The sequence below is a fragment of the Halichondria panicea genome, chromosome 6 (assembly GCF_963675165.1).
Source record: "Halichondria panicea chromosome 6, odHalPani1.1, whole genome shotgun sequence".
NCBI lineage: Eukaryota > Metazoa > Porifera > Demospongiae > Suberitida > Halichondriidae > Halichondria > Halichondria panicea.
Genome location: NC_087382.1, coordinates 2,572,230 through 2,584,288, shown reverse-complemented (window position 1 = coordinate 2,584,288; position 12,059 = coordinate 2,572,230). Strand labels below are relative to the sequence as shown.

Genomic DNA, 12,059 nt, shown 5'->3' with positions numbered 1-12,059 from the left:
ATATTCGACAGGAAATGGACGTGTATTCTACAGGAAGTGACAAATAATTTGCAGGAAGTTCTCAAAAGTTGGAATGAAATTTTTAGTGAAAGTGACAAGAAGATGACAAAAACATTATAAAAAACACAGAATGCAATAGTTTTTTCAGTCAATATCCATTCTTTCCATGTCCACTGTTGCTTTGTATTGCTTTTTCCAGTTGGGCATGGGCAGGGGGGCCAGGAACCATCAAAAACACTTTAGCAGTCGCTTGAAACTTTCTATTGAGGTTCCATGCCGGTCCAGTCTGCTCTATACCCCCTCCACTCCACCACAGTGCTTCATTCTTCTTCTTGTAGTGTTGCAGTCAGTTCTAGCATAGTTCTATGTTCTTTTTACTTGTCTGTTCTTTCCAGTATCTTCAAGAAGCGTTTCACAAGCTTTACTAAGTTTTACTGTAGTTTTTCGTTGTTTTGAAGCCGTCTTCTTGTCTTTTTCTGTCAACTGGTGTCTCTCACAGCTCTCCAGCTCGTCCAGCTCGCACAAATTCAATTTCTGTTGCTACGCACCAAACCTGGCTTTTTATAACCACGCCTCGCGCATGCGCAATGAAGTCCAAATTAGATAGACCACACCTACTCGTAGAATATGCGTCTTAGTAACCACCTTGGTTACGGTTAGATTCCCTCGGCTTTGCGCCTCGGGCTAACCGCAACCGCGGAGGTTACATAGACGCATATTCTACTCTTAGGTGTATAGTCTATCCTATACAACACTGCATCGGATTGATCAAAGCTGGATATTATATTATCCCCAACGTACCCATAGATCAGCTATGTAAATGTCACTACTAATCGCTTTCGCATGTTTTGAGGATACCAGATATATAATACCTTTGCCACCAGAGCTATAGTTATAATTACAATTTGCAACACAAGTTGTTATGGTTGTTCAACGATGCTACACTAGACACAGTCCTATGCTATTCATATTGAACAAGCTAGCCTATCCATCCAATCAAATTTTACCACTGCACATACTTCTATGTCTTTCGTGCAGACTCCCAACTCTGCGTTGGTGTTGTACGGCCAGACTGGCTACTCCTCTGCACCCACTCTAAACCTCTTCGAGTATGAAACCACCACCAGCTACGATGTGAGTACTATAGTAATTATTAGAAAAGGATCATGTGATCCCATAAGCTGCATATAAATACATACACTGAGCTAAGATACAGCCGTGTTTCGCTCCCAAACCCCCAGGAAAACTACTTCTATGGCTGTTTTGAAAAATTCAGACCTTTCCAAGTCTCCCTACCACTTCAATTTAATGTCTCTTTATACTAGGTATCATTTGGAAATAACAGAAACTTTTTTGGGATTGCTATGAAGTAGCTAGAGGTACAGAAACATTGCTTTCACTACTTAGGATGTTTCTTGTACCAATAACACCTATAATACAGCTAGAACAACCTATATAAGTAGTGTACTGTGTCATCTAGCCTCAGGTATTAAACAGAAGTAAAGTTCAGCAGCAGGGTTCTCACACTGACAGTAAGACAATCATTTGTCTCTTTTTTATGTTTTTGGCCATTTTTTTCCATGTACAGTAGGCGGCCTCGAATAAATCCCGGGGGAAACGCGGATAGTTTTCGAGGCGCTAAGTGTTTCCTATCCATTTGTCTCTTTTATCTACAGACCTTTGCAGAGTTCTTGCAACTCGATGTCAAAAGCGGAAGTTACCGTCACGTGATATTCTTGTACATTAAAGCCACACAACATCACGTGAGCCCAACATTGCTGAGTGAGGCAAGTTTTTACATTGAGTTCTCAAGATGTATCGCTAAATTACTTGTTACTAGTTATTCAGAGACGTCTGAAATAGGATTGTAGCTTCCCAGTATTATATGAAGTGGCTTGCCCCAGCCTGCCCGCTCATTTTGTGTTGCTGCAAGCTGTTGAGAGTCTAGTCATAGACAGTTAAAAGCTTGGAGCTAAGCCTTAGCTCCAGCTGGATATATAGTTCTGTGACACAGTGAGGCCATCCGAGTGCACCAGGATTAAAACACGTGACTTGGCTAGGTGTGTTCTAAAGGATTTATAGTGCTGTCACGTGAGCTCTAGCCTCGTGGCAGCTAGATCTAGCTACATTTTAAATCAGTTGCTGTGTGACTAATAGTAACTCACAAAATGATTGGAAATACCCAGGATAGCTTCAGCTAGCTAGCTGTTCAAAGCCTTCCCTCTTATATAGAGTAAGTAACCGATCTTCGCCAGATACCTATAATCGGCGGCTATTGCTCGAAGCACAAGACGATTTTGCACAAAACTAACTACATGGACCTACAGATGGGTAAGAAAGTAACAGCTCCCAAAAATTTGGAAAGAATAACTCGCTTGCGGACGGAGTGGTGGTCATGAGAAGTGAGCTGCCGAATTGATCAATTGTCGTCAGTGAGACATTTATCTCCGTCTTTGCACACTTACTAAGCACTGAAACTACCAACACTAAACAATACTTCTTGGCACAACTCTAATTAGTGCTAGTGAGCATTACTTGCAGGTAAAGCAGTATGGAGTGGTATCCATGCCAGTATTGGCCGCGTTTTGGCCAGGCAATAGGCGAGCCAAAAACCGGGCCGGGACAACAGGCGGGGCACAATCTCAATTTGCGCATGCGCACAAGGGTATTTCTTGCTGGGACACAATCTGAGCCGGGACAATACCTGGGACAATACCTGAGCCAATAAGTGAGCCACATGGCGGGCCATTTCCTGGGACACAATCTAGAAGTTTTACTATAAAATGTTCAATTAAAATTTCTAACAATACTGCGACTATAACAATAAAATGAGCAGAGTTTTAATAGCAAAGAGAGAGTCATAATGTTCCTCCTGAGCACAATACAACTCTGTTTGGTTTGCCGAGAGAGATAAAAAGATTGCCTTATTAGAAAAGTTCCTGTTTAATAGTGGGTAAAGATCGCTATATAACTTAGTGAACTTTTGCAGCAGTGTAACCTAGTTAGGCACTACCAACCAGTCTTCATTGCACACCATTAATACACCCATTCGTTTTCTTATACAAAGAGTCCTCTAAATTATAGAACATGGAAGCACTTTGGCAGAACAATTTCTATGAAAAAATCAGCAACTTTCTCTGGTTCTATATCATGCACATGTGCCCTAGATTGTGTCCCAGGAAATGGCCCGCCATATGGCTCAGTTACTGGCTCACTTGTTGGCTCAGTTATTGTTCCAGCTCAGATTGTGTTCCAGTTAGAATTGCCCTTGTGCGCATGTGCAAGTCGAGATTGTGCCCCGCCTATTGTCCCGGCTCGGGTTTTGGCTCGCCTATTGCCTCGCCAAAACGCGGCCAATACTGGCACGGATACCGCTCCATAAAGCAGCGTTAGCTGCAGATCGAGCCCCACCCAGCTAGGCATGACGAAAATGTTGCAAAAAATAATGCTGATTCAGCAATAATTATGCTTCAGTGCCGCCTGGAATCGAGGCTAATTATTGCTGACTGTGCACAATCAGCATTATTTTATTCCTCATGCCTAGCTGGGTGGGGCTCGATCTGCAGCTAACGCTGCTTTACCTGCAAGTAGTGCTCACTAGTTAGAGTTGTGCCAAGAAGTATTGTTTAGTGCTGGTAGTTTCAGTACTTAATAAGCGTGCAAAGACGGAGATAAATGTCTCACTGACGACAATTGATCAATTCGGCAGCTCACTTCTCATGACCACCACTCCGTCCGCAAGTGAGTTATTCTTTCCAAATTTTTGGGAACTGTTACTTTCTTACTCATCTGTAGGTCCATGTAGTTAGTTTTGTGCAAAATCGTCTTGTGCTTCGAGCAATAGCCGCCGATTATAGGTATCTGGCGAAGATTGGTTACTTACTCAGGTCGAATTTTTCCCAGTTTAACAAAATTAAATAGGCTCTATTGGAGAAAAATTGGTTAGGAATGAGCCAGAATTCAATCTTTTTACGTAATGGTTCACGTGACAGGCACTTCCGCTCTAGACATCGAGTTGCAAGAACTCTGCAAAGGTCTGCATGGTTTTACATAACTGTGGTGGAGTGGAGGGGGCATAGAGCAGACTGGACCGGCATGGAACCTCAATAGAAAGTATACATGTACATAACAGTTCATGTGTAAAAGAAAACATAGTGGGTGTGGTCAAATCAGAGTATTGCTACAATTGAAGAGTTAAAGTATGACACATGAATATTTTAATGAGAACCGGCTGATATCACGAGACTATATGTTACTGTTTAATCTAGTTCAACACTCTTACTTAGTATTATTGTCCACTGCAATATTTTATGTTTTAAGCCAACGTTCCCTGTACAGACACGTAAGGCCACTCCAAGTGATACTCTGGTTTCTGGTCCTGAAGTTTCTCTAATTGCATGCAGGCAGGCGGCTTTTCTCATTATGTCATTATCAATTTCACCTTATGAATCTCATTATTTTGCAAGTGAATCTCATTATCACACTTATTTTGTACCACATGGACTATTATGCGCATACGTAGTATCCAATAATGAGATAGAAATATAAAATCTGATGCGGGCGGTGGACCAGAAACCAGAGTATCACTTGGAGTGGCCTAAGGTACTGTACATTCTATAGACTGACTGGTGGGCGTCGCCTCTTAAGCTAATTAGAAAAAGTGATTTAGTTTGCATACAATTATTGCTACAAGTAACATTGCTTGTTAGTAGACACTATCCTAATTACACTCATTCGTTATTCAGAGTCCCCCTCCCAGGAAGTGGAAACCTCCACTCACTCTGATATGGAAAGATATGCCAATCGAGATGGGCACCTCGGTACAGAGTGTTGTTATTGGTGACACAGTGTATGTTGGTGGAGGTGATACATACGAGTATCGTGACAGATTTACAGTGATGAAGCTCGAGCAAGTTCAATGGACCAAACTACCAGAGTACGCTGCCAGATGGTTTGCTATGACATCACTCGCTAATCGACTAGTGCTGGTGGGAGGACTTAAAGCAAAACCCTTCGAACGAACCAGTCAGCTTGCAGTGTTTGAGTCAGGGGAATGGACTCACCCGTACCCACCAATGAACATTGCTCGTTCTCGCTCAACAGCTGTCTCTTTCAACAACCACATCATTGTAGCTGGTGGGCGTGATGATGAAGGATGTATCTCCTCTGTGGAGGTGTTGGACGTGGCATCAAGAAGATGGTACATTGCTCAGTCACTACCTAACCCACGATCATCACTGAAATCAACTCTCATAGGAAACACCCTCTATCTAATGGGAGGGTGGAACCACACTGAGAGGGCAACCAAGACAGTGTACGTCGACCTCAATGAACTCATTGCAAAGGCCCTTTTAAACCAGGACACACCCACTCTCTGGCAGACGATAGAAGATACACCCCTGAAGCATTCAGCTCCTTTCAGTATTGGGAGCTCACTATTTGCCGTTGGTGGACGAGACGACAGCTTCAATCCAAGTTCATCGATCCACCTCTACCAGCCTGACACCAGGAGGTGGGAGAAAGTGGGAGACATGCTTACTGCACGATACTTCTGCACATGCTCAGTACTTCCTAATCAAGAGGTTATTGTAGCAGGAGGGGACGATAGACTTCGTTTTGTTAACACTGTGGACTTCCTCTCAATGGATTAATAATTATAAATAGATAGCTATAGTTTAGGTTCGTAATTCGAAAATGTTGATAAGACAATTAAATTGATGAACTCGTACTGAAACAGTTAATGCAATCAAGAAACGACTAATAAGCACATTCAGAGTAGAGGGTAACTAGTTAAACAGTTTATCTTTGAGTGACCACTTGTCCCATGAGACCGTGGACAGCCTCTATAGTTGCCTTGGAGCTGTGGGGGGTGAGAGTAACTATATAACATGTGCTCATTGTCAAGACAGGGGGGACTATATTGTAGCTAGCTAGATAGGTGCATGTGAGCAGTGTAGAGACATTTAATTATATGCATGCATGATTACTATAATTGCACTTTTATTTTGGTGTATCAACTATGAATGGTGTTCACAAGTCATGTGTGTGGGAATATCAATCAGGAAATCAAAGAAGTTTCAGTGTGGACTGGAGAAAGTGCTGAGCGGATATTGTAGAGTTGTACAAGTGTAACAAAATCATTCCATGATTGCAGAATATATTTGATTGCTTTTCTCTCTATAGCTAGATCTACACATAAATTATACAGATGATATATATCTGTGATCCAGTTATTCCAGCACCTCAACACTTCTATATAATAGCCTTCATAAGAATTAAGATCAGTGCATGGCTGACAACACTGCTTTTACTCTGAAAAACGCATCCCATTAGAAGATGAAAGATATTGTCCATCGTTGATCGTGAACAGGAGATTGACCCGGACGGGAAGACTTGCAAATTAAACAATGGAGGCACTTTCCGTGGGGTTGATAGGTCTCTTTCAGTAAAACCGTTGTGATAATGGATCTACAGAATTCAAGTTATGGCAGCGGAAATAGTGTTTTTCATTCTAATTAAGGTAGATCTATTATTTTTAATAGGGTGAGTTAATTAATTAGCTAACCAATTTCATAGCTGGACATTGCATCTTTATAAAGCTATCTTTTAGAAAGCTATACTATTGATCTTACATGTAGGAAGGTCTAATGTACTACATGTACTCGTATACTCGCAAAGATTTTAACTATATCAAACATCTGTCCCAAAGGTTGTCTCATGTGGTACAAATAGTATAGCTGAAGGTGGTGCCAATGGTCTGTACGTATTGCTGCTGAAAAGATTCAACGATTTGGTCATCCCTGACCTTTTTGTAATGCTATTCAAATACTATTCAGGTAGAGAATTTCAATAGTTTTGTTTAGATTGCGTCTTTGACAAAGAGACGAATACTTGAATCTGATTGGCTGCTGAATACATGCATGCATGTAGTGCATGTAGTCCAAAAATTAAACCAGTTCATGTTAGGTCTTATGTTGTGTATAATTATTTCTGCGATACTCATTTTTCTTATATACTCGTAGATCTCATGAAGATACTTTGGTGATATTCTGTTTAGGTTTGTTTTTTCCATCCCAATTCTCCTCTAAAGCATTCTGACTTTGTGCCACTTGGTTTTCTAGCTCATTGCATGCTCTATTCTGCACTCTCTCACTTGTTATTTGAACTTTGATCCCATATGCTTTTGTGGTGAAGCTATTAATATGGTTCTTGAATGTCATTTATTGTCTAGTAAAACACCTAGATATCAGAAGTCAGAAACTGCATGCTTACTTAGCGTCTCAGTGTTTACTTATCTCCCCCACAATCACAACAGAACTCTTACAACTGCACGATACAATGCATGTCAACTGTAAAGCCCCTACTTAAATAAGTATATTTAGACAATGGAGTTAGTGTTCTACACATGCAGGTATGCAGCAACTCCACTAGCTACTGATGGAGTTCCCCATGCAGGCAACCACTGAGTCAGGTATGAGATAGTGTGGCCAGTTTCTGGTTTGCATTTTGTTGCCGCTATAATTTATAGTACCATTAATTGTGTCGTAACTATAAATCTTACATGCAAGGCATATTCTTTGCTCCATCAATTTCTGAATCAGCTCGATTGAGTCAGGAGTGCCGAATGAATGTCTTCTCCAGTTGTCTATACTGAGTCTAGTGGCGGATCCAGTGGGGGCTTGAGCACATGCACCCCTGGCCTTGATGACAAGCCTGAAGGATAGAATCTAAAGCTAGCTATTAATTAACTAAGGTGGAGTGGTTCCAGCCTACTCTGGTCCACCTGTGTAGTCTATAGCTCCCCCCACCAAACTATTGAACATAATTATGTGTGTATCAATTGTCAATCTTTGAATAATGGTTTGTACAATGTAATGTCAATCATGAATAATGTTCTCTCCAGAAAAAGTGGGCAGGTCTGGTAGTTGCTTCTTTTGTTATTCTCTACTTTTGGTTCAGTCTGTGATTAAAATAAGGAAACTGCCTCTGGATTATTATCAGTGAGTGGCACTGCTTTTACTGTGTATGATTTATATAATTGATAGATCTAGTATGAACTACAAATCCAAATTATATTTTACTTTCCACACTCTACAGAGAATATGTCTGACAATCTCACAGTAGCAGGTCTAAACAAAGTGTACCTCGCTACGTTTGATGCTCGAATCAAGTGGCAAAACATCTTGTTAATGCTCGAAGTCTCTGCAGCTACCCTTGAAACCATCGGCACTAAATGTAGTAACAATCCTGATGACTGCTATCGTGAGGGACTGTTAGAATGGCTGAAAGGTGGGGAGAGAAGCTGGAGGGATATTGTCAAAGCTTTGTCCAGTCCCACTGTGGGCCATAGTGACATAGCCAGGACTGTTGAGAAAGATCACGTGCATTCTACCACTCCTACTGATGTGAATTCAGAAGGTAAGTGCCAGTATAAATACATACAGTGCTTACATCACCCGGCCACTCCCACTATAATTATTCTACAGTTGAAGATCACCAAAAGATCAGTGACGATTTGACCATTTTCCTACACCAACGACTTGGTAAAGGTGCTTTTGGAGCAGTATTCAAAAGCAGCTACAAGGGAGAAATTTGTGCAGTAAAAGTGCTTCTTCATGAAGCTGTAGAGATGCAGACAAATCTACCAATAGGAACAAATGAAGAAGCTAGCAAATTATTTGATCGTGAGTGTGAGTTTCTCGAGTCACTTCAGCACCCAAACATTGTTTAGTATTTGTCGACTGCTAAGCACCCCAAATCAGATAGTACAATCCTCATTGTTGAGCTGATGGATTGTAATCTGAGATCCTATTTCTCCGGCCTTGATGAAGAGTCTTTCACTAGCGAATGTGAAATTAGTCTCTCCAAAGACATGGCTTGTGGTCTGGACTACATTCACAGCAAGAAAATTATCCACCGTGACCTCTGTGGCGATAACGTGTTGCTAAAGCTTACACGACCAGTGCCTGTTGCAAAGATTTCCGACTTTGGCATGTCACGGCTATACGATCCCTCCACGCTTAGCCACACCCTCACAGCTGTTGGTCACCGTATGGGGTATTTACCTCCCGAGGCCATTCGATGGGAAGAGGAGAAATACGATAGTAGCCTGGATGTGTTTTCCCTTGGGGCGGTTATAGTGCAGATTGTTTGCAAACTGGAGACAATCAAATCAGCCAAGAATCGATCAGACCATGTTGCCCAGATCCCTCACACACACAGGTTGAGGAAGCTTATCGACAGTTGTTTGCAAGAAAACATGATGAGGAGACCATCTGCCAAGGACATATGTGAGTCAATTAGACATGTATTCATAATTACTTAATGACATCCGTTAATCCGAATATTTCGTGTATCGGATGGGATCTGGTCCGGCTCTATTTGGATTAGTGGGTTCTACTGTAGTGTGGAATGATGTGTTCCAAAAAAATAGTTGGTGTTGTTCTTCCTATTCCTTTTATAAAACTTCTATGTAGTCAACATGTATAACTGCATTAATTATAATAGGGTATGCCTAACTATAGCAACTGAACACAGGAATAGCCCTTATACATGTGCGGTGGTGAGAACTCATTTTGCAGGGCAGAAGAAAATTCTAGGAGTCCAATTAGTTCTAATCCCTATATATAGGAGAATTTTCTGCATGCTAATTGATAAAACTCACACTAGCAACCTTTAGATCTTGCCACGTACTGCAGTATAACCTCTAACATTTAACTCAGATACTTCTCTGACAAGAAGCTTGGATTCAGTGGAGGCAACAAAGATCGAGTCAAAAGACATTCAACGAGTCACTTGTGAGTCAATTAGATTAGCATGTGTTCCCGAAAATATTTTAATGATCAACCATGCATATAATTATATATAATTATGTCTGTCTGTATATTGCACATCACATTCAGTACTTCATAATTATTATGCCTTGGTGCACAATATTATGTGAGAGGTGTGTTTGTGCATGGCTATTACAACTATAACACAACCAGTAGTCCCGTAGGCAAGGGAGACGGCAAGTTTATGAGTTTATATAGTTACAGACCCCAATTAACTGGCAAGTGTATGCATGTAGTACATGTATGCATATTGCTATGAATCATGCAATATCATGTTTCTCGTAGTCATGGAACCGCCTTCAATAAAAAGAGACCTCCCACTAGTAAGGAAAGTGAAGGTCCATCAGAGTATTTCTCTGACAGTACAAGCTCAGGGCACAAACCTCACCTATCAGTGGACAAAAGATGGTGCTCCTCTCAGAGATGAAGATGATGGCTACCAAGGTGTGTCCACTTCCTCTCTCACCATGAGACAGGCTTCACTGGAGCAGAGTGGAGAGTATCAATGTGTGGTGGAGAATGAGGGAGGCTCTGTGACGTCAAGTACATGCAAAGTCACTGTTGGTGAGATATATATAGCTAAGTTCCTTTGGGCGTGCATGCATGTATGCATGTGACTGTGTGTTTTACATTTGGGTCGATCTTTTAGGATGTTCAGTTTTTTGGTAGCTATAGCAATGAGCATGTAAATCATTATCATGCTATCAGATAATTGATTGATTGTATAGACTCTAGTGGGTAAAATGCATGTTTTTGAGCTGATTAACTTTTATTTTAGCCATGGAACCGCCCTCACTAAGAAAAGACCTTCCACTAGTATGGAAAGTGAAGGTCCATCAGAGTGTCTCTCTGACAGTACAAGCTCAGGGCACAGACCTCACCTATCAGTGGACAAAAGATAGTGCTCCTCTCAGAGATGAAGATGATGGCTACCAAGGTGTGTCCACTTCCTCTCTCACCATGAGACAGGCCTCACTGGAGCAGAGCGGAGAGTATCAATGTGTGGTGGAGAATGAGGGAGGCTCTGTGACGTCCAGTACATGCAAAGTCACTGTTGGTGAGATAGAATAATAATATAGTTAGCCTCGATTCAGGCCGATTAAAATACGGCCTGGTATACCTATTTCATGGTGATAGTGCGCATGCGTTAGTTTATTCTCCAGAACCTGGGGAATCCCCTTTTTTCTTTCATTTTCGATATATGTACATCAGCTTAGCTCTCTACTGTGTTGTTCCAGAAGGCTTTCACACTAGTCTGAAGCCAGAAAAGGCTCTCATCTACCTCTATGACGGTTGTATTGTCAGGATGTCTTACCTTGGATCTGTACAGGCTATGGGAAGTGTATGGTGCTTCAAACTACTACTTGCGAAGACAACCCGGCTATAGGACCATCCTATAGACGTAGTTTAGAGCCTCTTCTGTCTTAAAACTAGTGTTCAAGCCTTCTAGACCAACACAATAGACGGCATAAGCCACAGCTTCACAGAACTCAGTCATAGAGACAAAGTATTACGGAACATATTCTTAGTAAACGGACTAATTTCCGGTATAATTTACTAAGGTTTTACGTTCGTAGTACGATTACCCATATTCTGCGTAATTTGAAGCGCATGCGCACTATTACCCCGGGCCTGCAATAGGTATAATAGTTATATCATAAGTTGTAAATGTACATCATTTGAGCATGCATATACATACATGTGTGATTACATGTACTTCTGCCTTACTATGTGCATGCATACTTTCTGTAACGTAGATTTACAATTTAGTCTTCAGTTGTAATTTTTGTATCTATATATAGTACGAGCTTGGATGTCAGTTATTTTCCCGTGGCTGGTGCTGGTTCTTTCAGTTCTGTTATGTCTGGTTCTACTGAGTGGGTGCTCTCAGTCTGTACACAGTGACACTCCTCCTTGTTTTTTGGATGAGGATAATGTTATGAGGTGTAATCAATGCCAAAAGATGACGTACAGTTATAAAGGGCTAACTGCTAGTGAAGGTGAGACCTGCTTATATCTTATGTATACTTTCAGTTAATGTTACTATTATAAAAACGGGTATTAGCAAATTTTAGTGTGTTATAAACAACTTTTTTGAAAATCAAAATGTACTTTTGAGTGTATGCTAAGCAAGCTAGCCATTTTTTCATCTGTATCTGACTCCAAACTTTCCATTTAACCTTAAAACTCATACTTAGCTATACTGCTTTGTGCTAATGAATTTGC

General features: G+C 41.1%; 2 protein-coding genes across 2 annotated transcripts in view; one reads left to right on the top strand and one right to left on the bottom strand.

The window, feature by feature from the left end:
- LOC135337077 (uncharacterized) overlaps positions 1-5,728 on the top strand; it is a 60,257-nt gene extending 54,529 nt beyond the window's left edge. Inside the window, exons 27-28 of the mRNA XM_064532975.1 lie at positions 1,039-1,134; positions 4,746-5,728. Coding sequence (XP_064389045.1) covers positions 1,039-1,134; positions 4,746-5,651 — 1,002 coding nt within the window. The 3' untranslated portion in view covers positions 5,652-5,728. The remainder of the gene's footprint in view (positions 1-1,038; positions 1,135-4,745) is intronic.
- The window catches only part of LOC135337080 (COP9 signalosome complex subunit 5-like), a 42,367-nt gene that overhangs the window by 22,756 nt on the left and 7,552 nt on the right, over positions 1-12,059 (bottom strand). The window lies entirely within an intron of this gene.